Source organism: Nicotiana tomentosiformis, chromosome 9 (genome assembly GCF_000390325.3).
Source record: "Nicotiana tomentosiformis chromosome 9, ASM39032v3, whole genome shotgun sequence".
In the NCBI taxonomy this organism is placed as follows: domain Eukaryota; kingdom Viridiplantae; phylum Streptophyta; class Magnoliopsida; order Solanales; family Solanaceae; genus Nicotiana; species Nicotiana tomentosiformis.
This window is the reverse complement of record NC_090820.1, coordinates 102,877,254-102,904,576: the sequence shown is the minus strand read 5'-3', so window position 1 is coordinate 102,904,576 and position 27,323 is coordinate 102,877,254. Positions and strand designations below refer to the sequence as shown.

The window sequence follows — 27,323 nt, the reverse complement described above, 5'->3', positions numbered from 1 at the left end:
TTGAACCATCAAGTGTGTCGTCTTGATTAGTAGGAAGTGGCGCCAACATAGTGAGATGATCGCGATCACCCAAGAGGAGTCTGGCTTCCGAAAGGCACATGGTAAACCTATCACAAAGTCCATATTCATACGCTCCCTCTTCCATTGTGATATTACGGTTCATTAACTAATCCCCTTGAGGTGCAAGAGAAAGGAGAAGAAAGAACTGATTAGATAGAGTATGACAAGCATGCCATATTACTGATCATTAGTTTTCAAGTTATAAGCCTGCTCTATAATTTCTTTTTACTTTTATGGGTTTATAAAACTTTTAATGACCAATCTTGGGAGAAGTTTGCTTCAAAGCTTAGAAGTCGCTTGCACCTTCTGCAGATCAGCATCTTTCCAACCTACAGCTCATAAACATTTTAAGCAGAGCAAAAATATTGTGAAAAAACACTATATACCTTTTTCATACTCATCTTTTAAAGTGATTGTAAAGGCGAGAGTACAAGACTAAACTAAGAACAGATATTCAATCTCCAAGAGGAATGACATGTTAGAAGCAAAACTAGATGTAACTGTAGGGAATATAACCATAAGAAGTAGATAATCAGAAAACAGTACCAGAGGATAAGGAAAAAAGAGCATCCACCTTCAATTCTCACTGCAGAGGAAAAAGAAATTGAGATTTCAAGATGTTCAAAAATATGAATTACTTGGTACGGGTTGTGTGATATGAGACCAAATAACGGATCTACTAAGCCATTGGCTCAAATTCATCATTCATACAGTCTACCCTAACCCTCCTCCTTTACCGAGGCTTGGGACCGGCAATGTGAGCAAGCTCAAACAGAAGGTGTTACTACCAATTCTTTCCATAGGCGTAATGGCCTCTGGGCCACTTAAACTTGCACCGGATTTTAAAGTCGATATATGAACATTCGGTTTTCCCATTTTAGCACTCAACTCGATAAAAATACTTATAATAAACCCCTCCCTCGGAGCGTGTATCTCAATTGCCGGACATAAATACCACGTCAGATACTAAGACCATTTAATGTTTGATATTTGTAATATCTGGGTCCCATCCTTTTCAAAACCAATTTACCAAATTTTTAATTTTTGTTCTCTTTTCTTTCTTCTTCACCGTAGCTTCGCCAACACCTTCCATTGCCCAACCACCATTTCCAATAGTAAAAATTCAAATTTGATCAATTCAAATTCTAGTACATATCTTAACCAAACCTCAGTCTAGAAATTAGTCCAAACAAGCCATCAGATCCTCTAAAAAAATATCAAAACCATTCCGACAAGGTTTCCCTTGAAAAAAATGACATCTCGGCGACACTCGTTAAAATCAAAACTAACAGACCTTCTTATGCACCTATTACTTCCCACGCCTGGAAGTTTCCAGTAATTTCTTCGTCTCAACCGACCAAAGAAGATCATTGGAAATGCTGTCACCACCATACCTTTGTCGTCAACTGAAAAAATGAGATAGACCAACCAACGCCAAAATGATTAGTTTGTGGAGAAATGAAGACTGACCAAGGAATTGTTCAAAGTTGCAATGAAGAGAAAAGAGGCGGGGGTGGGGGAACGGGAAGAAACAAAGGAGGAAAAAAGAAAATTGTGTGTTTTTGTGTGTGTGTGTGGTGTGTGTGTGTGTGTGGGGGGGGGGGGGGGAGGGATTTAAGCTTTCAGGCGATCCGGTTACGGGGGGGGGGGGGGGGGGAGGGTTTTATAAGGAAGAAGATGAGGTAAATTGACTCGGCACGAAGTTTGAGAAAAAAAAAGACTTTTGAAACTTGTGGTCTTAAAAGCTTAAGGGGTAAAAGCTTTGTGGGTCATGACATTTATGTGGTTATAAAAACTTCTCATTAAGGGTAAAATAGGTAAAATGAAGAGTTTAAAGTTGAATTATTTCCAAATTTAGAAATGTGTCATTTATTTTGGAACAGACTAAAAAGGAAAATACATCATATAATTTGAAACATAGGGAGTATTTTTTTCATTCAGATTTAATATTTTTAAATACAGTAATACGAACGACACTTTTTCTGCGTGATTAGCACGTACTTTGACCACGTCAGCTATGCTACTGCCACATAAGCATAGTCAAAGGTCAGAGGTGTTCACTTATAAGTAATCGATTGAGTTGAGGTGCTAAAATAGGAAAATCGAAAGTTCATATATCGGCTTTAAAATCCGGTGCAAGTTTAGGTGGCCCAGAAGCCATTTCGCCCTTTCCATATACTGCTTATTTTTGTAGGACCAAAATATTATTTTAAAAACATTTGTAGGACCAAAATAGATATTCCTTCCGCAAGTGTTTCCTTTTCAAGGATGCACCAAATATGAAAATTGAATTTGCACATAGATGCAGTACACCAGAAAGCTTTCCAAACAGCAAAGAGATTAAACCCACACATAGTTCAAGATCTTGCGTTGAACTTGACAGAATTTCTTTTAGCTATTAATTCTGTTTATAATGATTTACCACCACATCTAAATTAATAGGAAATTTTTTCAAAAGGGCTTTGACTCTTTGCAAATGCACCAAGATCATCATTAAGAGGAAATTTATATTACAACAAAAAGGGCAGCCCGGTGGACTAAGCTCCCGCTATGCGCGGAGTCCGGGGAAGGGCCGGACCACAAGGGTCTATCGTATGCAACACCAATCAGAAAATCACCAGACAATTCTATAAAGTATGGTCCATATGCATATGCACATACATAATCTAGATATATAAGTTATATTAGAAGTGTAGAAACCATCGTTACAGACCATGTTTTAATCTCACCAGCACAGGAATTGTCAGAATAGAAGCTTGTGAAATACAACTAAAAGAGAAGCAATAGCCATGGCCAACCAAGCAAACCAACAAAAAGCAAAAATTAAAGTAAAATTCAGATCGCTAACCTGAGCCAGCAACTGTAGTGGCTTGCATGTACTTCTCGTCTTGAATATACCTAGCAGCACAAACGTCCATGAGCTAGTCTCTATTGCTCCTGGCTCGGCTACAACATACCCGTCAAAATCCAATTGCAAGAAAAACCCGAGATCTCCAAATTTGAAACCTCTCCGGTAATCAAAATTTTCACTTTAAGTCCTACCAAAAGCCTCTTCTTCCGACAGGCCTCCACTATCATACAGTTCCAAAGTACTTTGCATTATTTTCGAAGCCCTAAACTCATTCCTCTTATGAATTATATATGCTTTGGATGGAAAGGAAGTGTATTGGCTGACGGTACTATATGACTCATCCATCCCTAGAAAAAGTTAATTGGATGTTACTTCTTCTGCACGTATCATAAGATAGCCTTACTCTCGAATTCTCTCTACCAAAACTTTAATTCAGGTAGCAAGCTGAATCAAATTATCTAAGAGAATGCAAGAGCAAGGCAACCTTATCACACCTGCGTAAGAAGTGACATCCAATTTACAATTTTTTTAAAATAGACAAGACGAGTCACATGATGCCATTAGACAACACAAAGGAACTTCCCCTCATGCTAGGGCTGCTTATCAGGCGGATTGAGCGGTTAATTACTCTTAACGGTTTGGCTTAACGGTTATCGGCTTTTAAATGTATTAATCCGCTAGCCATCCGATAAGATATCGGGCGGATTGATATCGGTTTAGCTCTTATCGGGCGGTTATTGGGCGGGTTATCGGCCTAATTCAATCTATATTGCGTGTATTAATTGTTTGCTAACCGCCTAGCATATAAATTCAGAATAGGAAATTATACACTGAGTCCAGACATACATGTCTGTTAACGCCTACATAAGAATGATGTAGTGTGTCATGTGTTGTAGAGTGAAAAAAGATGTGGTACAACACTGATGTTCTTCTATTAAACATAGACAACATGCATTAGTTTTAAAAAATAAAAGCAGAGGTGAACGATAGACATCAACTTAAACAATCTTGTTGTAGGGTGGGAGAATAAGCTAAGCTAAGTCAAGCCTGGGATCTTCTTATGCATAGTACGTAAGGGTTCTGATTATTTAGGAATTAGGCGTTAGAACTTAGAGATAAAGTACTGGAAGGGTTTTTGATCTTTAATATATATATATATATATTCTTAACGGGTTAACGGATTATCCGTTAAGAAAATTGAATAATCCGCCCCCAAACCGATAAGCCGTTAATAAAAAAATTTCAATCCGTTCCCCGTCCGTTAAACCGTTAACCCGATACTAATAAGCCATTAAGCTTCGATTTCGGTTCGGTTTTCGATTTCGGTTTGATTATGAACACCCCTACCTCATGCAACATCAACCAACACACTTCTGTTGTGATGAAAGAAGAAACAGAGGAACTTGCTATTAGTAGAATGTGGATAACTAATCAAAGAGATACGTGCAAAGGAAATAAGCACTGAAGCATAATTTTTTCTGATATGAAGCAAATCATCTGATGGAATATCATGCTTGAGACTAGCATATGATATACGATTCTAATTCTTAATAAAGCAATATGTGATACTTTTTTAATGGTTTTAGTAAAGATAGCAATAGCCATGGCCAACCAAGCAAACCAATAAAAAGCAAAAATTAAAGTAAAATTCAGATCACTAACCTGAGCCAGCAGCTGTAGTGGCTTGCCTGTACTTCTTGTCTTGAAGATACCTAGCACCACAAACGTCCATCAGCTAGTCTTCTTTTCTGGTATAAAGCAAATCATCTGATGGAATATCATGCTTAAGACCACCATATGATATACGATTCTAATTCTTAATAGCGCAAGATGTGATACTTTTTTAATGGTTTTAGTAAAGATAGCAATAGCCATGGCCAACCAAGCAAACAAACAAAAAGCAAAAATTAAAGTAAAATTCAGATCACTAACCTGAGCCAGCAGCTGTAGTGGCTTGCCTATACTTCTTGTCTTGAAGATACCTAGCAGCACAAACGTCCATGAGCTGGACTCTATTGTTCCTTGCTCGGCTACAACATACCCGTCAAAATCCAATTGCAAGAAAAACCCGAGATCTCAAATTTGAAACCTCTCCGGTAATCATAATTTTCATTTTAAGTCCTGCCAAAAGCCTCTTCTTCCGACAGGCCTCCACTGTCATACAGTTCCAAAGTACTATGCATTATTTTCGAAGCCCTAAACTCATTTCTCCTATGAATTGTATATGCTTTGGATAGAAAGGAAGTGTATTGGCTGACGGTACCATATGACTCATCCATCCCTAGAAAAAGTGAATTGGATGTTACTTCTTCTGCACGTATCATGAGGTAGCCTTACTCTCGAATTCTCTCTACCAAAAATTTAATTCAAGTAGCAAGCTGAATCAAATTATCTAAGAGAATGCAAGAGCAAGGCAACCTTATCACACCTACGTAAGAAGTGACATCCAATTTACAATTTTTTTAAAATAGACAAGACGAGTCACATGATGCCATTAGACAACACAGAGGAACTTCCTCTCATGCAACATCAACCAACACACTTCTGCTGTGATGAAAGAAGAAACAGAGGAGCTCGCTTTTAGTAGAATGTGGATAACCATTCAAAGTGATGCCTGCAAAATGAATAAGAACAAATCATCTAATGGAATATCATGCTTAAGACCAGCATATGATATACGATTTTAATTCTTAATAAAGCAATATGTGATACTCTTTTAATGGTTTTAGTAAAGATAGGAATAGCCATGGCCAACCAAGCAAACCAACAAAAAGCAAAAATTAAAGTAAAATTCAGATCGCTAACCTGAGCCAGCAGTTGTAGTGGCTTGCATGTACTTCTTGTCTTGAATATACCTAGCAACACAAACGTGCATGAGCTAGTCTCTATTGTTCCTGGCTCGGCTACAACATACCCGTCAAAATCCAATTGCAAGAAAAACCCGAGATCTCCAAATTTAAAACCTCTCCGGTAATCATTATTTTCACTTTAAGTCATACCAAAAGCCTGTTCTTCCGACAGGCGTCCACTGTCATACAGTTCCAAAGTACCTTGCATTCCTCCTATGAATTATATTTTCTTTGGATGGAAAGGAAGTGTATTGGCTGATGGAACCATATGACTCATCCATCTCTAGAAAAAGTGAATTGGATGTTACTTCTTCTGCACGTATCATAAGGTAGCCTTACTCTCGAATTCTCTCTACCAAAAAATTTAATTCAGGCAGCAAGCTGAATCAAATTATCTAAGAGAATGCAAGAGCAAGGCAACCTTATCACACCTGCGTAAGAAATGACATCCAATTTGCAATTTTTTTAAAATGGACAAGACGAGTCACATGATGCCATTAGACAACACAGAGGAACTTCCTCTCATACAACATCAACCAACACACTTCTGTTGCGATGGAAGAAAAAACAGAGGAGCTCGCTTTTAGTAGAATGTGGATAACCATTCAAAGAGATGCCTGCAAAATGAATAAGAACAAATCGTCTAATGGAATATCATGCTTAAGACCAGCATATGATATACGATTCTAATTCTTAATAAAGCAATATGTGATACTCTTTTAATGGTTTTAGTAAAGATAGGAATAGCCTTTGCTAACCAAGCAAACCAACAAAAAGCAAAAATTAAAGTAAAATTCAGATCGCTAACCTAAGCCAGCAACTGTAGTGGCTTGCATGTACTTCTTGTTTTTAATATACCTAGCAGCACAAACGTCCATGAGCTAGTCTCTATTGTTCCTGGCTCGGCTACAACATACCCGTCAAAATCCAATTGCAAGAAAAACTCGAGATCTCCAAATTTGAAACCTCTCCGGTAATCATAATTTTCACTTTAAATCCTACCAAAAGCCTCTTCTTCCGACAGGCCTCCACTGTCATACAGTTCCAAAGTACTTTGCATTATTTTTGAAGCCCTAAACACATTTCTCGTATGAATTATATATGCTTTGGAGGGAAAGGAAGTGTATTGGTTGACGGTACCATATGACTCATCCATCCCTAGAAAAAGTGAATTGGATGTTACTTCTTCTGCACGTATCATGAGGTAGCCTTACTCTCGAATTCTCTCTACCAAAAAATTTAATTCTAGCAGCAAGCTGAATCAAATTATCTAAGAAAATACAAGAGCAAGGCAACCTTATCACACCTGCGTAAGAAGTGACATCCAATTTACATTTTTTTTTAAATGGACAAGACGAGTCACATTATGCCATTAGACAACATAGAGGAACTTCCCCTCATGCAACATCAACCAACACACTTCTGTTGTGATGAAAGAAGAAACAGAGGAGCTTGCTTTTAGTAGAATATGGATAACCAATCAAAGAGATGCCTGCAAAAGGAATAAGCACTGAAGCATAATATATTCTGATATGAAGCAAATCATCTGATGGAATATCATGCTTGAGACCAGCATATGATATACGATTCTAATTATTAATAAAGCAATATGTGATACTATTTTAATGGTTTTAGTAAAGATAACAATAGCCACGGCCAACCAAGCAAACCAACAAAAAGCAAAAATTAAAGTAAAATTCAGATCACTAACCTGAGCCAGCAGCTGTAGTGGCTTGCCTGTACTTCTGGTCTTGAAGATACCTAGCATCACAAACGTCCATCAGCTAGTCTTCTTTTCTGATATAAAGCAAATCATCTGATGGAATATCATGCTTAAGACCACCATATGATATACGATTCTAATTCTTAACAAAGCAATGTGTGAATACTTTTTTAATAGTTTTAGTATAGATAGCAATAGCCATGACCAACCAAGCAAACCAACAAAAAGCAAAAATTAAAATAAAATTCAGTTCACTAACCTGAGCCAGCAGCTGTAGTGGCTTGCCTATACTTCTTGTCTTGAAGATACCTTGCACCACAAACATCCATGAGCCAGTCTCTATTGTTCCCGCTCGGCTAAAACATACCCGCCAAAATCCAATTGCAAGAAAAACCCGAGATCTCCAAATTTGAAACCTCTCCGGTAATCATAATTTTCACTTTAAGTCATACCAAAAGCCTGTTCTTCCGACAGGCATCCACTGTCATACAGTTCCAAAGTACTTTGCATGCCTCCTATGAATTATATTTGCTTGGGATGGAAAGGAAGTGTATTGGCTGATGGTACCATATGACTCATCCATCTCTAGAAAAAGTGAATTGGATGTTACTTCTTCTGCACGTATCATGAGCTAGCCTTACTCTCGAATTCTGTCTACATAAATTTAATTCAGGCAGCAAGATGAATCAAATTATCTAAGAGAATCCAAGAGCAAGGCAACCTTATCACACCTGCGTAAGAAATGACATCCAATTTACAATTTTTTAAAAATGGACAAGACGAGCCACATGATGCCATTAGACAACACAGAGGAACTTCCTCTCATACAACATCAACCAACACACTTCTGCTGTGATGAAAGAAGAAACAGAGGAGCTTGCTTTTAGTAGAATGTGGATAACCATTCAAAGAGATACCTGCAAAATGAATAAGAACAAATCATCTGATGGAATATCATGCTTAAGACCAGCATATGATATACGATTCTAATTCTTAATAAAGCAATATGTGATACTCTTTTAATGGTTTTAGTAAAGATAGGAATAGCCAAGACCAACCAAGCAAACCAATAAAAAGCAAAAATTAAAGTAAAATTCAGATCGCTAACCTGAGCCAGCAACTATAGCGGCTTGCATGTACTTCTTGTCTTGAATATACCTAGCAGCACAAACGTCCAAGAGCTAGTCTCTATTGTTCCTGGCTCGGCTACAACATACCCGTCAAAATCCAATTGCAAGAAAAACCCGAGATCTCCAAATTTGAAACCTCTCCGGTAATTATAATTTTCACTTTAAGTCCTACCAAAAGCCTGTTCTTCCGACAAGCGTCCACTGTCATACAGTTCCAAAGTACCTTGCATTCCTCCTATGAATAATATTTGCTTTGGATGGAAAGGAAGTGTATTGGCTGATGGTACCATATGACTCATCCATCTCTAGAAAAAGTGAATTGGATGTTACTTCTTCTGCACGTATCATGAGGTAGCCTTACTCTCGAATTCTCTCTACCAAAAAATTTAATTCAAGCAGCAAGCTGAATCAAATTATCTAAGAGAATGCAAGAGCAAGGCAACCTTATCACACCTGCGTAAGAAGTGACATCCAATTTACATTTTTTTAAAATGGACAAGACGAGTCACATTATGCCATTAGACAACACAGAAGAACTTCCCCTCATGCAACATCAACCAACACACTTCTGTTGTGATGAAAGAAGAAACAGAGGAGCTTGCTTTTAGTAGAATGTGGATAACCAATCAAAGAGATGCCTGCAAAAAGAATAAGCACTTAAGCATAATTTTTTCTGATATAAAGCAAATCATCTGATGGAATATCATGCTTAAGACCACCATATGATATACGATTATAATTCTTAATCAAGCAATATGTGATACTTTTTTAATAGTTTTAGTAAAGATAGCAATAGCCATGGCCAACCAAGCAAACCAACAAAAAGCAAAAATTAAAATAAAATTCAGTTCACTAACCTGAGCCAGCAGCTGTAGTGGCTTGCATGTACTTCTTGTCTTGAAGATACCTTGCACCACAAACGTCCATGAGCCAGTCTCTATTGTTCCTGGCTCGGCTAAAACATACCCGTCAAAATCCAATTGCAAGAAAAACCCGAGATCTCCTAATGTGAAACCTCTCCAGTAATCATAATTTACACTTTAAGTCCTACCAAAAGCATGTTCTTCCGACAGGCGTCCACTGTCATACAGTTCCAAAGTACCTTGCAGTCCTCCTATGAATTATATTTGCTTTGGATGGAAAGGAAGTGTATTGGCTGATGGTACCATATGACTCATCCATCTCTAGAAAAAGTGAATTGGATGTTACTTCTTCTGCACGTATCATGAGCTAGCCTTGCTCTCGAATTCTGTCTACCAAAAAATTTAATTCAGGTAGCAAGACGAATCAAATTATCTAAGAGAATGCAAGAGCAAGGCAACGTTATCACACCTGCGTAAGAAATGACATCCAATTTACATTTTTTTTAAAATGGACAAGACGAGCCACATGATGCCATTAGACAACACAGAGGAACTTCCTCTCATACAACATCAACCAACACACTTCTGCTGTGATGAAAGAAGAAACAGAGGAGCTTGCTTTTAGTAGAATGTGGATAACCATTCAAAGAGATGCCTGCAAAATGAATAAGAACAAATCATCTGATGGAATATCATGCTTAAGACCAGCATATGATATACGATTCTAATTCTTAATAAAGCAATATGTGATACTCTTTTAATGGTTTTAGTAAAGATAGGAATAGCCAAGACCAACCAAGCAAACCAACAAAAAGCAAAAATTAAAGTAAAATTCAGATCGCTAACCTGAGCCAGCAACTGTAGCGGCTTGCATGTACTTCTTGTCTTGAATATACCTAGCAGCACAAACGTCCAAGAGCTAGTCTCTATTGTTCCTGGCTCGGCTACAACATACCCGTCAAAATCCAATTGCAAGAAAAACCCGAGATCTCCAAATTTGAAACCTCTCCGGTAATTATAATTTTCACTTTAAGTACTACCAAAAGCCTGTTCTTCCGACAAGCGTCCACTGTCATACAGTTCCAAAGTACCTTGCATTCCTCCTATGAATTATATTTGCTTTGGATGGAAAGGAAGTGTATTGGTTGATGGTACCATATGACTCATCCATCTCTAGAAAAAGTGAATTGGATGTTACTTCTTCTGCACGTATCATGAGGTAGCCTTACTCTCGAATTCTCTCTACCAAAAAATTTAATTCAGGTAGCAAGCTGAATCAAATTATCTAAGAGAATGCAAGAGCAAGGCAACCTTATCACACCTGCGTAAGAAGTGACATCCAATTTACATTTTTTTTAAAATGGACAAGACGAGTCACATTATGCCATTAGACAACACAGAAGAACTTCCCCTCATGCAACATCAACCAACACACTTCTGTTGTGATGAAAGAAGAAACAGAGGAGCTTGCTTTTAGTAGAATGTGGATAACCAATCAAAGAGATGCCTGCAAAAGGAATAAGCACTAAAGCATAATTTTTTCTGATATGAAGCAAATCATCAATTGGAATATCATGCTTGAGATCAGCATATGATATACGATTCTAATTCTTAATAAAGCAATATGTGATACTTTTTTAATGGTTTTAGTAAAGATAGCAATAGCCATGGCCAACCAAGCAAACCAACAAAAAGCAAAAATTAAAGTAAAATTCAGATCACTAACCTGAACCAGCAGCTGTAGTGGCTTGCATGTACTTCATGTCTTGAAGATACCTAGCACCACAAACGTCCATCAGCTAGTCTTCTTTTCTGATATAAAGCAAATCATCTGATGGAATCATGCTTCAGACAAGCATCTCATATACGATTCTAATTCTTAATAAAGCAATATGTGATACTTTTTTAATGGTTTTAGTAAAGATAGCAATAGCCAAGGCCAACCAAGCAAACCAACAAAAAGCAAAAATTAAAGTAAAATTCAGACCACTAACCTGAGCCAGCAGCTGTAGTGGCTTGCATGTACTTCTTGTCTTGAGGATACCTAGCACCAGAAACGTCCATGACCTAGTCTCTATTGTTCCTGGCTCGACTACAACATTGCAAGAAAAACCCGAGATCTCCAAATTTGAAACCTCTCTGGTAATCATAATTTTCACTTTAAGTCCTACCCAAAGCCTCTTCTTCCGACAGGCCTCCACTGTCATACAGGTCCAAAGTACTTTGCATTATTTTCGAAGCCCTAAACTCATTCCTCCTATGAATTAAATATGCTTTGGATGGAAAGGAAGTGTATTGGCTGATGGTACCATATGACTCATCCATCCCTAGAAAAATTGAATTGGATGTTACTTCTTCTGCACGTATCATGAGGTAGCCTTGCTCTCGAATTCTCTCTACCAAAAAATTTAATTCAGCTGAATCAAATTATCTAAGTGAATGCAAGAGCAAGGCAACCTCATCACAACTGCGTAAGAAGTGACATCCAATTTACAATTTTTTTTAAAATGGACAAGACGAGTCACATGATGCCATTAGACAACACAGAGGAACTTCCTCTCATGCAACATCAACCAACACATTTCTGTTGTGATGAAAGAAGAAACAGAGGAGCTTGCTTTTAGTAGAATGTGGATAACCAATCAAAGAGATGCCTGCAAAAGGAATAAGAACTGAAGCATAATTTTTTCTGATATGAAGCAAATCATCTAATGGAATATCATGCTTGAGACCAGCATATGATATACGATTCTAATTCTTAATAAAGCAATATGTGATACTTTCTTAATGGTTTTAATAAAGATAGAACAGGATCTCCTTTTAATAATTCTTTTAAATACCCTATAACAAAGCTCTTGAATCATAGGAGACTAGACACAAAAATTAGAGCTTCGAGAATTCAGAAGTTTAAGTATCACCACGCAGCTGCTCAACCCCTGAGGAAGAAAAAATAGAAGAAGAGATTGTGAGATGTTTCCCTTCAATGTATAAATCTGTAGGCAGGATGTTCCCCATGCAATCAATAAAATTACTTATTTTCCTTTCTCCTTTGCTACTAGGAAAGTAAGGAATTTCTATTAGTGCATGACCTTGAGTTGCATTGGTTTTGTCATGTGTGACGTTCGCCAATGATGGATCATAGTTGTTCATTACTTTAGACTTTCTAGGAGTCAACTTTGGCTTGCCCCTTCCCTCTTATTAGCCATATAGGTTTGGAACCCTATACAATGGGCTGCTTGCCGCTTCATCAATAAAATTATCAAAATTCCATTTGCTTCTCCCTTTTTCTCCATTCTTTATAATTAGAAAGAAGAAAGAAGGACGAGGAAATCTCATCTAAAGACATGGAATAAGAAACGATCCTATTGATGTAGATTCCGTAACTTTTTCAAAATGGGAAGTTCTGACACATTTGGGATTTTTTTGGAAATTAAAACCAGATACTAATTCTTGAGCTGGCATGTATAGAATCAAAAATAGGATATTGTCAGATGTGATTGAAAATCTCGATACATATATTCGGATTAGTATCTGAAGGCGGAAATCATTATTTTTAGTCCGCCAAATCCCTAGGGTTTTAAAGTTGTTTATGCTGAAATCTTATGCAAATCTTTACTTTGATGAATTTTACTTTTTCCTGCATAAGGCTCTCTCACATTTTTTAATTAAAGTTTTAAACTTAATTTCTTGCTTAAATAGCGACGATTCATGCACAAAGTTGCAGAAAATCTCAAAGACCAGAATTTTCTGAAAATGAATTCATGCTCCATGTCAAAACTAAAATAAGAGCTTTTTTGGTACGATCAGTCGATCACCAGGAACAAACTGATTGCTAATAAGCATTCAAGTTACTCCTGCATCTTTTCCGCTTAAATCGGAATGAGTAAGCATATCCAATATTTGAGCTTCCATTTTAGGTAAAATATCCTGTAGGATTCAGTACTTGACAGTTGTTCTATTCATTTGGTACTATTAAACTAGGCTAGACAATTGACAGTCAATAACATCAGAAACAGAACCAACTTTCCAAGAAGAAATGAACAGAATGATACCGAAAAATTGAAACTAAATATACATATACAATAACTACTATAACTCAATCACACACAATTTGGGGTCGGCTATATGATTCCTCACTGAATTTCTCCAATTTGTCAACTCATTTCATCATCATATCAAATAAAAATAGAAGTGAAAATTAACTTAAATACATATAAATAATATTAAGATTGAAAGTTCTCTATATTTTTACTGGCATATACATCTATGATAAGGTCAAAATACTCCTAGGAAAAACCAATAGGTTCAATAATAGTGATAATAATATTAATATTGAAAGTTCTCTATATTTTTACTGGCATATACATCTATGATAAGGTCAAAATACTCCTAGGAAAAGCCGAAAGATTCAAAATCAACGTGTTATTTTATTCCATTGTGTCCTATCTTTAACTAAGTCGGAATTTATTCCAAAACTTAGTAGGTTTTCGAGACAATTTCCTTCCATGTGATTCTCGTCCCGTTTTAAGTTTTAACACCTTCACTCACCAAGAAAGTAAACATGCACATAATGTTAACTTTTTCCTTTGATGTGAAAAATTCAGAGCACTTACAGCTGACAGCCAAACTTGATTAGATACTTGTTGGGCAGCTTTGTTTTTCCCTGGAGGCACAACGGAAGGACAAATCAATAGGAAGTACAGCAAGAAATAAATAAGAAATCATAAAGAACACATAAATGCCTCCACCAATATTTAACTAAATAAAGTAGCATAAATCTACTGAACTGCTGGTTCAAATTCATCAGTTGTATGATCTAGACCTTAAGATATTTAAGATATCATATGTGTGATCATTGCAAGGAAATTTAATGGCAGCTCTTGTGAAGCTAATTGATGAGAAAAATCTTCAAAAAGAAACTGTAGATAATATACAGAAATGGAAGGTGATTCGCAGCTCCATGAGCAAGCCAGTGGAAAATATGTGCATATTCTAAGTATCAGCTTCAGAATCAAAGGATAAAGAGATGCAGAGGGGACAGAGGGCTCCTAATAACCACAGTTCTTCACTCATAAGATAATAAAATAAGTGGTATTCTATTATTAGACCAGATCTTGTCTCAAAGTTGAAGCATTTGACAATTTAAACATACAAAAAGGCATATATACACATGGATTGCTCACTCTCTCTTTTTTCTTCTTCTGGTGCAAGGGAATTTACCTGAACAGTTGTATAGATTTTGTGGATTTCATATTGTATAGTTCTTTTTTCCCAGGATGGCACTCGTGTAATGATTTGAGAGCAGTGAATTATATAACATTTGCTAGCACCTATCAAATATGAAAAGAAGCATATTAGAATTCTCAGTATAACTAAAGGATTTTTATGAAGAATTACACAGCCAGCACGGAAACAGGTCATTTCCAGTTCATTTAAGATTTTATACGTGATATAAATTTAATAACAAATATGGAAGAATTAATTTGTTTCCGTAGTAGGATGCAGTAGTAATATTTTTTTAAACAAAAATCCACCCTTTGTTGGCGAGGGGTGAGGCAGACCACAAAATACGCATGAAAACATTACCACACAACTCCAAGAGGTTTCAATTGCACAAGTTTGATTAAGTCATGTCAACGAGAAAGTTTTAAGTCACTGATGATTCATGGACTTAAAGAGTAAACTCTTCTCCATGCTAAGCTCATACTTAACTCTACAACAAATTCTTGTCCTTCCTGTGCAAATCTATCAGAAAGAAGATTAGTTTCAGTTTCTACTTCTGCTTCTTAAGTCAAACTGGAATTTGTGCATAACGGGATCCCGGCTGTCATCGATCCATTTCAGGCCACGCAAGGTTAAGCTCCTGGAGAGGACTATCTCACTTGACTAGAAGAGCAAAGGGCAGAACACATCTCTTTTTTATTTGCTAATTCTTGTTGACTTTCTCTCTTCCTAATAAATGAATAGCACTTACTAAGAAAATAGATGATCTGGTATATAATTTGTACGAATTTCCATAAAGTCAACAAACAGGATAACCATTTTGCGCAGGTGGTCTCTTAGCCCTAATATGTTGGTCTAAGATTTTACAACTTGATTTCATGACTTATGAACATCACAAATTATAACACAGGAGCCATTCATAATGCAGCAGCTAAGTTTTATGAGGCTAAGTGATACATTTACAAGTATGCAATGGGAGCCACAGCGCGCCCGTGTGAACCTAAAATCCTAATTGCTTATCATGTGATCCTAAATAGTGACAAATGACAAGCCGCTTCCCGGGAATACTTCCTCAGAGAACCGAAGTCAACATCATGCTAGCTGTTAAGGGCCTATAGTCTCTAGCAACTATGTTAACCACTGTTTAAGAAACTCAATTATGCAACTTAGGGAGGTCCTAGAACCAATGACAAAAGACTAAGTTTTTACCATACCCAAATACATTTATCACGGTGGAATGGCTAACAAGTTTATCACATAAACACGACAACATGATACGTCATAACTATTATGAGAAGATTGGTCAGGTTGCGACACCTTGCCTAATCCACTGGGAACCAACTATCTACCACCAGCATCACTAAGACTTTAGTAAACGAGAAAAATCACCAAGCATTTTTTTTTCGTTGTTGGAATTTGAATTCTGGTCTTCAATGATTTTCACCACACTATATTGACCGTTGGCCATACCCTTAGGTGCAGAAATTACAAAAGCATAATGTTGCTTGCTTTTTAATATTATAGATCTAAATATTTAATATCATTAGCATCCAAGGGTGTGGGCCTGGTGGTCAACTAAGTGGGTTGAGAACCATGAGGTCTCAGGTTCAAATTCTAGTAGAGGAAAAAATACTAGGTGATTTCTTTCCATCTCCAAGTCTTGATGAACAGAGTTACTCGATACCAGTGTTGGTGGGAGGTAGCAGGTACCTCGTGGATTTAGTCGGGATGCGCGCAAGCTACTCCGGACACCACGATTATAAAAAACATTTAATATATTTACTTCTAGGAAATATTATAATGTAGTAACTCGGAAATTCATGCTTTTTAACCTTAAGGAGCGGTAGAAGCTTTAGTTCTTCTAGATGTCATAAATTATCTTTTTATGAGAGACATGCTTAGCAAGAGCATTTGACATATGAGAAAATTCTTTTGGTCCCAAACTTCTACCACTACAGTCTCAATACCACTAATCACAACTAATGTCATGAATACTTTCCTTTTCTTTTAGTCCAAACTAATAAATCATTAATGTGTGAATGTATTATTTCTTATAGGATTTGCAAATATAATCAAGAAAGCAGGATTTGGAAACTTTGTGACCGCCATGGAAAGTCACACTAGCTATTAACACCAAATCTTCATAAACCTTGCACACTAAACACTCATTCAGTAGAAAATAGAATGAAATTTGAGTCTTTATTGTTTTAGTATTTATGACGACGTGAAGAATTGGGATGAAAAAGGTTCAACTTCACAATATATATCTTTACTTTAATGCTCTATCTTATAACGGTTATTAGAGTAAGACAAAGGAAGTCACAAATGGAATATATCTATTTAATTATGACTTCCTCTGATATTATTTGTACCGGGTCGGACGCCCTCTAGTCATAACTTGCTGAAATTGGAATGACCTAGATAGAAGGGTTTAGGACCTAAGTTGCTCGAACTCTTCACTTTCAGTGTTGCACCCATGTCGACACTACGTGGGTGTGGGTGCAGGTGTGGGTGTGTGATCCGTACCGGATCTGTCAACCGATTTTGGGTACTTTGACCAAAATCGACGGAGAAATTCGGGACATGATTTTTGAAATCAAAACAAAAGTTAGGGTGAAATTGAAGAAAACGAAATACCTTGTATATAGAAATTTTTATATCAGTCCTTTTCCTTTTATCTCCTCGGATTCTCCTCTTGATCAATATATTTTTCTTCTTAGAATACCTTTTAAGTTTTCCACATAATGTCTCATAATTTAGATATATCTTTATAACTCTATTTTTAGATATTTTTGGACGAATCCCCGCACACGTATCCGTGCCTGGATTCGTACCCCCGATTCATAAAATTTAGATCATGTAGAATCTGACCTTTAGATCCGCACCTGCATCGTACACCCGCACCCGAGTCCGAGCAACTTAGTTTTGGACTACTTGCAATAACGAGTAGTTCAAAATATGTTAGCTTTAGGACGCTACTTGAAGAATATAGAAGTCGATCAAGGTAAAGAAAGACGGTTTTCAGACATGTTATGTTATGATGGCAAGATCAGCTAAGTCTCAATAATTTTATTAAAAGTCATCGCTTCGCCACTTAGAACGACGAAACAATGCAAAGCGAGGAGTTATCGCTTCATGGCCATGCGCTTCAGAGAAGTGTGTGCTTCAAATAATGATGCACGAAATCATTATAACGAGATGCGGTCCATTTTTTGATTCAACTATGAGGAGTTGGATAATATCAACGTTATTATAGTACTAATCTATACATGTTTGGTATTTTTTAGTTTTCCGTAACTTGTGCACTTTACTTCAAAGAAGCATGTGCTTCACTTCTCGCTTTTCGCTTCAAACCTCATCGAACTTGTTGCTTCTTTGTGCTTTTCGATTTTAAAAGCACTAGAGCCTCATGGTTTAAGCTTGCTTGATGGTGAGATCACTACTTGATCAGTGATGAAAGTGGGCCACTCTTGTTGGTGTTTTCATATGGAAGTCTTCAAGATCAAAGGGCATGGAGCTAAGTCCTGCCTCGACGAATCTGCAATAATTCTTGAATGACACTCAAGGTTCCTCTTTAAGTGGATTTCTTCCTTTTCTCTTTGAGAGAAGACTTATTGGTCTTCTTCCAATGAGAAAAGGTAGTGAAGTAAATTCATAATACTTGATAATACAAAACTTAAGTATTTGGTCATTGTTTTCCGAGCTTAAAAAGGGATAGACTAGTAGGTGCTATGGAATTCAAAAGCAATTGAACTACCACTCGTTTTCCCTTTACCAACTCAGGGATCCCCTTCCTCTTTTACCATCCCCACTATCCACATAATGCACCGGGAGGATGTATTCCCACTGAATATCGCAATGCAGAAACTTTCCTGAATCTATGCACTCTACTCTTAAGGCACAGTCTCAACAGAACAAACAGAAACAAAAGCGTCATATTTAACTTCGTGGAACGAACTAACGCACCTTCCAGGTACCAATTGTGGTCCCCTAACTCAATCTCCAATACCAATCTTCCTTCATCCATATGGCTCAAATAATGCATGACTCTTTGGCCATTGACTTTAAATGTTCTACTCCCGTCATCAACTCCTAACTCCATAGCACCGCAGGGATAGACATTCACCACCTTGAATGATCTGGATCATTTGGACTTAGGTTTGCCCACGAACAACTTTAGTCTTGAGTTGTATAGAAGAACCATGTCTCCGGGTAAAACTCTCTATTCAAGATCTTCTTGTCATAGCGATATTTGTTATAGCACATCTTTACAGGAAAAGAGAACAGAATGCTTTTCTGTTTTTATCATTTTGACAGTAATAAAAACATTTCTGTTTTTAGAGAATCTTTACAGGAATGCCATCTTTTTATATAAGCCTAAAAATGGACTTGAATACAAGTACCATGACTATAATGTTCTTTCAAGCATCGATGATCAAGTTCATTAATATTATTTGGAGTCTTATCCTCAAAAGCTTAACTACCATAAGTATAATGTTACTTCAAGCATCAACGATAAGGCTGCTAATATGAATACCAAATTTAATCCTCAAAAGCTTAACTAAGTCATTGACCATGCATTTTATCAACTTCTTTGCTATTGGTCAATGTAAAAGAATTCCCTAATAGAACCATTATCACCTCATACGGACCATTCTCAAAGGATACTCTCACTTCTACGTCAACATAGGAAATCAAGGAAACTTGTGGTACAACAAACCTAGGACCAACTGTAGAGTGTTATATAACATTGTGTTATCACCATCACCAACTCAGCATTCTATATTACATTGTTCTAGATGTAACACAGTTGCCTGTGACAGTGACCTTATCTGAATCACTCATGCCTGAAGCCATTGATGTTATGATTTCTTCACTGTCAAAACCTAAACCCGCTTTGCTACATCTAAATGTATTAGCAGCTTAACGTTAACCATCAAGACACTGCACCTTAAATCTCTGTGTTGATTAACAAAATGCAAGAGATTGCATATAGTTTCATTTTTCCTATTTGTAGAAAAAGTTTCAAAATGCTTCTTGAAGAACTATTTCTCCCAAATCTCTGTGTTGATTAACAAACATGCAACAGCTATTTAGTAGTTGGGAGGAAGCAACAACATGTAATAGTTGTATCAGAACTTATTCCACCCATGACCGAGCACTCAAGAGTAAAACTTGGATAACAAGAAAAGTCAAATGCTTAACATGATAAAGAAGTAACATAATTCATCTGTCTCTTCTCATGGATAAAACCTACATGTACTCTATAATAGCTAATGAATTATAAGCTTTCTCAAGTGATCACCTTCTTCATGCCATGCCAAGAGGAAGATCAGAAAATCGCGAGATTTGATAAGGGAGCTTGCTGCATCTAGGAGCAGGAGCCGGTGGAAGAGCCTGATAGGAAGAGCAGCAGAGGATCTGGTATGAGTTTCCGCTAAAACAGAAAACTTCCTTAATATTTTAATATCTGAATACGAAATATTTGAAACCAGATATAGACAAACCAGCATCAGAAGATTCAGTTGTAGGAAGCAAAGCTGTTGTAGGGCCACAGGGATTTGGATCCATCTGCTTGGTTCTTCCAAAGTAAATACCACTTGTCTCATCCTATCAGAAATGAAATCTTGTCAGTTACGTCACAACTTTATTGAAAAAGTTCACTGTTGTTTGGGAAATGTAAACATACTCTGACCTCCCACTGTTGAGGCATATTTGGCATTTGCTGCACCGGGGGGCTGTATGAGATCAATGTACATCAAAGGAATTAGAAATCTTCTGATTCACCAACTTCAACAACTAAAGTGATGCTTTCGCTACACAACTTCTTAGCAATAACTAGTTATCGTAGAAAGGCTATATCATGTTCGCTACTAAGCAATTGATCTCAAGTTACTAGACTGAAGGGCATGTAACAACAGCAGCCTCTTGCAAGAAACACGGAGAATTGGATACATCCAATGTAACGGCCATAACCTCGTTGCTAAACGCAACGGGGGCGTAATTTTGCCCAATTCCTCTCATTCCATTCCCTTAGTAACTAAAAAACAAAAATGTCACGAACAAGCAGAACAGATACAACATGGCCCCAAACTCTTTCCGTCCACATTGAAGTGAATAAGGCAAACACTGTAAAATAAATTAATTGCAGAAAAGTTGGTCCGAATTAGGAATAAACATAACATGTTACCTAGAAGCGGTTGCAGATGGCACCCTGTGACTCGCTTCGTCCACCTCAAGAATTCGTAACTTGGACATCACTTCTTTGTCAGGCAACATAAAGTTGTTGCCTTGCTCTTGCATTTTTATCTTAGAGTCAGGATTAAAGCCCTGCATCGCAAGAGATATATTAGGTGCCATATAGTTAGGATAAAATGGTGGCATCACAAGGGAGAAATTAGAATCCATAAATTTAGGACCAAAAGATTGCAAAGTTAGGAGAAAATGATGGCATACAGAAGGGGTATAAGGTACCACATTGTCCATAGTCCGTGGAACCTGAAAATTTAAGAAAATCATGCATTCAGATTATAATTGTCACAGAAAAAATGATTTCAACTTAGAAAAGTTTAGCTAACACCTCAGCATTGGGTTCTTGGGCGTGCTCGGCCTGATTAGAGTTGAATATATCATAGAATACATCCCACCACTCAGCTAGAAATCCCACAGGAGAATTGACAGCTGAAACATATCCCACAATAAAATGATCAGTCACTTTGTTGTGCACATTTCTCTAAAATAAACAAGCAATTAATACAGTTTTAGAAACATGAAAAGCGTCTTACCATAAACAATTGAATTACTCTATTATTCAATTAAGCATAAGCTTTAATGAATTATGCTCGCTAATAAAGCAAAATTAAAAATCAGTTTCAACCCTAGAAAGATAGAGAGGACCATTATCAAAAATCAAATTACCAGCTTGTCCCGGATTAACATTAGCTTCCCTGGCCAATGCCTCAGCTGTTGTATTCATGCCCTTCTTAACTAAGTAATCATGGATGTAGATGTCAAGCCTGAAAATCCACGAAAACTGAGTCATATAAATTTGTTTGGTATGATGTAAACTGTCATAGATTGGGTTGGATTTATATTCATTGGCGGATTAAAAAGAACATGACCCAAGTTAGCCATCTTAAAGATTGGGCCAATTTTTGCATAGCGCAAATTGACCATAAGAAACTTATGAAAACATAGAAATATAAGTTTTTTTGTTTGATTAGTCAAAAAAAATAAAAGAAAAGATATTCCGTTTCAAATTAAACGAGTTATTTGCTTTTTAGTCTGTTCCAAAATAAACGACACATTTCTAAATTTGAAAATAATTCAACTTTAAACTCTTCATTTTACACATTTTACCCTTAATGAGAAGCTTTTATAACCACAAAAATGTCATGGCTACACAAAGTTTTTACACCTTAAGTTTTTAATATCACAAGTTTCAAATGTCTTTTTTTTTCTTAAACTCCGTATCGAGTCAAACTAACTCATCTAAATTGAAACGGAAGGAGTATTAGTTTGATTTGGTAATTAAACAATTATAAAAAATGAATTGGGTTATGGCCGGTTGTTTAGTCCTAATTGACTCGCCAAGTTCTGATCCAAGCAAAAATTGGACGGGTTATAAGCCAACTCATTTATTTACTAGACTCGTTTTAACCTGTCCATATATATATGCCCAACCTGCTCTTTTTAACACTAAATAAAAATTATTTTCTTTTATTTTATGCTCATTTCATATCACTTGCTTCAATCAATAGTCATGCAATTTTTTTTTTCAATTTTCATACTTTAAAATGATAAAATTGTCCAAAAAATTATTTTCCAAGACAAAGCCATTTTTACAGATTCTTTGATAAGAAAGGATTCCCCTCTGCATCGAACACATGAAATAAAGTATGCCTAAATATTATAAACATCATAAAAATGTAAACTTATAAACTCACATCTTCTGAGCATCCCATGAGTCCATGATCCCAAAAAACAAGCCTCACTTCAACAAAGAAAAGAAAGAAAGACCAGAAAAGGGAACAAAAAAAAAAAGAGAGAAAGAGGAGAAAATGAGAGTGAGGGGTGAAATAAAAGGGGGTATATTAGTTTATTGAGAAGTAATGTGACAATGCCATGCAAAAAAGCAAATGAAAGAGAAGGCAAAAACAAACAAAATATTGTATTGACTTGAGAAAAGAGTTAGAGACAAAAGGCACAAAAGAGAAGAGTTGACCATATGTATATATATCGGTGACAACAATGAAAAATAAAAGGGGGGGAGATCTACATTTTCATCGTTAAAATGGAAAAAAATTCATTATAAAGTTTATTTAAACAAACATAGGACATGTTAATAAAATAAACACCATATGCACTATCTTTTGTACAGGGCATTCAAACTGATATAAAGTATTCTTGTTTTGTCTTAACAAATAAGATTTTCCTTAAAAAACAAAGAACTTTCTTTTTCAGCCAATTCACATTACACTTTTTCTCTTTATTTTTCTCTTTGAGATTTTTCCTTATATACCTTTTGTACAGTGCATAATTAATTGGATTACCTTTTATGCCTTCAATTTCCTGAAGCCATTGGACAATTGTAAAAGCTTCCAGAAAAAAAGTGTTGACAACTAAGGTGTTTGGGTAATTTTATTTTTCAGCAAATTGATTTGTTTAAAAGTATCTCAATACAACAATTTTAAAACGTTTTTAAATGTGTTTACAAACAAACATTTTCAAAAGGTAATTAGAGGATCTTGCATGCCACACACTTCAATTTATTCCTAGAAATTTCTTTCATTTCTTAACTCATGAGGGAAAAATTTAATACTCCCCCTATTTCAAAAAGAATAAACCTATTTTCGTTTTAGTCCAATTCAAAAAGAATGACTCATTTCTAAATTTTAAAATAATGTAACTTTAAACTTCTCATTTTACCCTTAATGAGATGATTTATAGTCACAAAATATCTATATATTGGTTTAGACCACAAGTTTCAAAAGTTTTTTATTTTTGCTTAAACTCAGTGCTCAATCAAATAGGTTCATTATTTTTTAAAATGGAGGGAGTATAATGAAAGTGAATTAGAGCAAAGTCACAAAACAATAATGGTGATTGAAGGTGTTAAAAGGGACAAGGTAAAGAAGTTGTTCCGGAAGACCTAAAAGCCCTTAAATTCCATTTAAACCTAGAGAAACATAGCATGGGGAAAAATAGATCTATGTCGGCGATACCAATTAGTTGGGATTAAATTTTGGTTATGCTACTACGCTAATGCTAGGTCCAATGCCTGCTAGGAGTCTTTAGTATTGTCAGAGACTTATATATTCATCGAAATGTGGAGAATATCTAGTGTTAGAGAAACTAATAACTAAAATATTGAAAAGAGACAAACTTAAATGGAGCGACATGGACACTAATAATTAATATACAATTACTAATTTCAACTTGCTTAGTACTGAGGCGTAATAATTTTTGTCGCAGAGCAAAGTCAAACAACATGAGAAGCCAATTCTTACAAGCAAACGGGAACAATGCAATGCATGAGTTCTTGTCCAAATATGAGTTTTTGTTGACAAAAGACAACAATTTTCATTGAAAGACCCCGCTCAAACCAAAAGAGCAAGTGAATCTATTAAATATGTGGTAATCCAATTGTGAGACTTTTGCACAAGACAATTACCCCATTAATTTTGTATTGATCCCCTTTCAGTGATTGACAAATTTCACCATCTATTTTTTGCACTGAATTCCATGCTAAGACATCAGCAAGTCATCACTTCATAAATTTTTTAGAGTGTAAATTATAAACTCCTCACCAAAAACAACCCTCCTTTTTATTTTTATTTGAATGGGGTTAACAAACATTTCAGTCAAGTATAACTGTATAAGGGTATTAGATAAATTTAAACCATTAGAGATTTTGTGACGACTCAACGAAGAACAAATCATAAATGGATGATCTAAATTAGATATGAATTTAATTTTTCTCTTTTATGTCAATTCCCTGAAGTCATGAATTGAGCTTTAAGCTCGACATTATGATACTGCATTATATGATGGCGCCTATCAATACAACTTGTGTCACGGCTCAAATTTTACATGTCGTGATGGCGCCTATCGGGATACTAGACAAGCCGACAACTCACAAACAACAGGCACCTTTAATTTAAAACATACTAAAATAGGTTTAAGTAAATAAAATCTCATAATAACTGGAAGAAAAATACCGCAACTCAATACAGAATTTTCCAAAATTCGGGGTGCAGTCACTAAGTACATGAGCATCTATACAATAATATGATTCGACTGTCGAAACACTGTCTAGGAAAGTAGAACAGTATAAACGAAACTAAAAGAAAAATGAGGAGAGTCAAGGTCTGTGGACGCCAAGGCAGCTACCTCGATAGTTTTAGAACTTAATAAGCTCCAACACTAGCAACCTTCGTGCCCGGAAGTACCTGGATCTGCACACGAAGTGTAGAGTATAGTATGAGTACAATTGACTCAATGTACTCAATAAGTATCGTAAATAAACATGACAAGGTAAGAGAAGCATAAATAACCGCGTGTACATCATAAATAAACACTGGTCGGATTATCTCAACTTTCCATATCCGTTCCAAATCATTGATCAGTATTCTCAATAACCACGTGTACACCATCAAGGGAGAAACATGAGGGGATGACTCTAAAGGGATGGATCTGTATCTACATGCTGTACGGACAACTCACATGTTAATAATAGAACCCGTACGGATAACTTACGTGCCAATAACACAATCCGTCCGGTATGGTCACAGGCCTCCAGTCCAAACATATCATACATGAGCAATTAAACAAGTATACATATATGTGATGAATGAATAATAATTCTCGTACTCCTGGACTGGTATAAATAACATGCTAACGTGTAGGCGTGTGCAAAGTGTGCTATCATAGCTCAAATAAAAAATTTCATCGCTGAAAAATATTTATCAAGTTCGTTCAGGGATTAAACCTATATGTAGCCTCAACATGGCTCAAATAGATCACACAAACTGTTACAAATATGAGAAATATCATAGCTTAAAGCTTAACATTCAATTCTAGGCTTATAAGAGCCCGAGCACAACCTGAACATGAATAAATGACCCCGATGCCCGCACATGGGTTCATCCACATGCATATGCACACCCAATTGCACGTAGCTATCATAACAATTCAGGCAACTAGTGCCTCAACCGAGTTTAAATAAGATACTTACCTCAAGCAAATCAAATCGCTGTGCTAGCAAGCCCTTCCCATGCGTATCGGCCTCTGGAAGGATCGAATCTAGCCAAAAATAATGTAATACTATCAACAAAGGTTATATGAATTGATTCCAATTAATAAAGTTACGATCTTTAACTAAGGTAAAAAAAAGTCAACTCGAAAAGTCAACTCCGAACCCACGCCTCGAAATCCGCCAAAATTATAAAATCCGAATACTCATTCAATCACGAGTCCAATCATACCAAAATTACTTAAATCCGATCACAATTCGACCTTCAAATCCTCAAATTAAAGCTTATGAAGTTTCTACAATTCTTTCCTCATTTTCAACCCAAAACACTAATTAAATGATGAAAATAATGATATATTCATGTGTATTAACCAAATCCGAGTTAGAATCACTTATCCCAATCAATTCTTTGAAAATCCCTCCAAGAACCGCCTCAATCCGAGTTCCCAAAATCAAATTATAAAATATAACTCAAACCCTCATTTTTGAAAACTTATATTCTGCCCACATGCCCCTTTATCGCGATCGTGGAAAATACTTTGCGAACGCGAAGCACACACCATAAGCTGCCAAAAATTACTCTCTGCGAACGCGAATAACCCTACGCGAATACGACTCACAAACTCCCAGATCTACACGATCACGAACCTCTTCACGTGATCGTGAAGAACAACTTCGCGTGAACCCCAGTCTCTTCCATTCTTCTTCACGAATGTGACTCCTTTCACGTGTTCGCGATTCATCAACTGCCAAAGCTCCGCGATCGCACACCTCTTCTCGCGATCCCATAGGACAAATCTTCTACCAGCCCAAACAACTCTTTGTGATCACGATATCCCACTCGCGATCGCGTATAAGGAAACCAATAACAGAAATTAGCAGTTCTTCTAAGTTCCAAAATACACTGAACATGATCATCACACCCGAGACCCCCGAGACCTCAACCAAACATACCAACAAGTCCTAAAATACGATACGAACTCGCTCGAAGCATCAAATCATATCAAACAACATCAAAAATACGAATCACAAATTGATTCAAGCCTAATGAACTTCTAACTTCTACATTCGATGCCGAAACCTATCAAATCAACTCTGATTAATCTCAAATTTTGCACACAAGTTATAAATGACACAACATACCTATTCCAACTTCCATAACCAAAATCTGAGCCCGGTAACCACAAAGTCAACTCTCGGTCAAACTTCTCAACTCTCCAAACTTTTATTTTTTCAATTTTTGCCAATTCAAGCCAAAATCATCTACGGACCTCCAATTCAATATCCGAACACACTCCTAAGTCCAAAATCACCCTACAGAGCCATCAGAACCATCAAAATTCCATTCTGGAGTCATTTACACACAAGTC

The 27,323-nt window shown here is 36.4% G+C and overlaps 1 protein-coding gene across 8 annotated transcripts; it reads right to left on the bottom strand.

Moving 5' to 3' along the window:
* Positions 1-216: 216 nt before the first annotated feature.
* Positions 217-21,779, bottom strand: LOC104091421 (uncharacterized). 8 transcript variants are annotated; one of them, XM_070185819.1, is made up of 21 exons: positions 21,618-21,779; positions 21,280-21,380; positions 21,156-21,197; positions 20,890-21,029; positions 20,389-20,437; positions 20,207-20,309; positions 20,005-20,096; positions 14,697-14,806; positions 14,090-14,139; positions 11,471-12,130; positions 11,203-11,252; positions 10,323-10,983; positions 9,471-10,131; positions 8,592-9,251; positions 7,743-8,400; positions 7,472-7,521; positions 6,569-7,252; positions 5,717-6,377; positions 4,844-5,525; positions 2,909-4,659; positions 217-1,466 (listed from the first exon to the last, which is right to left on the bottom strand). In XM_070185819.1, exons 1-7 carry the CDS (start codon positions 21,739-21,741, stop codon positions 20,071-20,073), a joined length of 585 nt encoding a protein of 194 aa, XP_070041920.1. In that variant the 5' UTR covers positions 21,742-21,779; the 3' UTR covers positions 217-1,466; positions 2,909-4,659; positions 4,844-5,525; positions 5,717-6,377; positions 6,569-7,252; positions 7,472-7,521; positions 7,743-8,400; positions 8,592-9,251; positions 9,471-10,131; positions 10,323-10,983; positions 11,203-11,252; positions 11,471-12,130; positions 14,090-14,139; positions 14,697-14,806; positions 20,005-20,070. The 8 variants fall into 8 exon arrangements, with proteins under 8 accessions (XP_070041920.1, XP_070041923.1, XP_070041924.1 ...); XM_070185822.1 differs by lacking the exon at positions 217-1,466 and having other exon boundaries at positions 2,723-3,131; positions 4,574-4,659; XM_070185823.1 differs by lacking the exon at positions 217-1,466 and having other exon boundaries at positions 2,723-3,131; positions 4,574-4,623.
* Between the last annotated feature and the right edge of the window lie 5,544 nt (positions 21,780-27,323).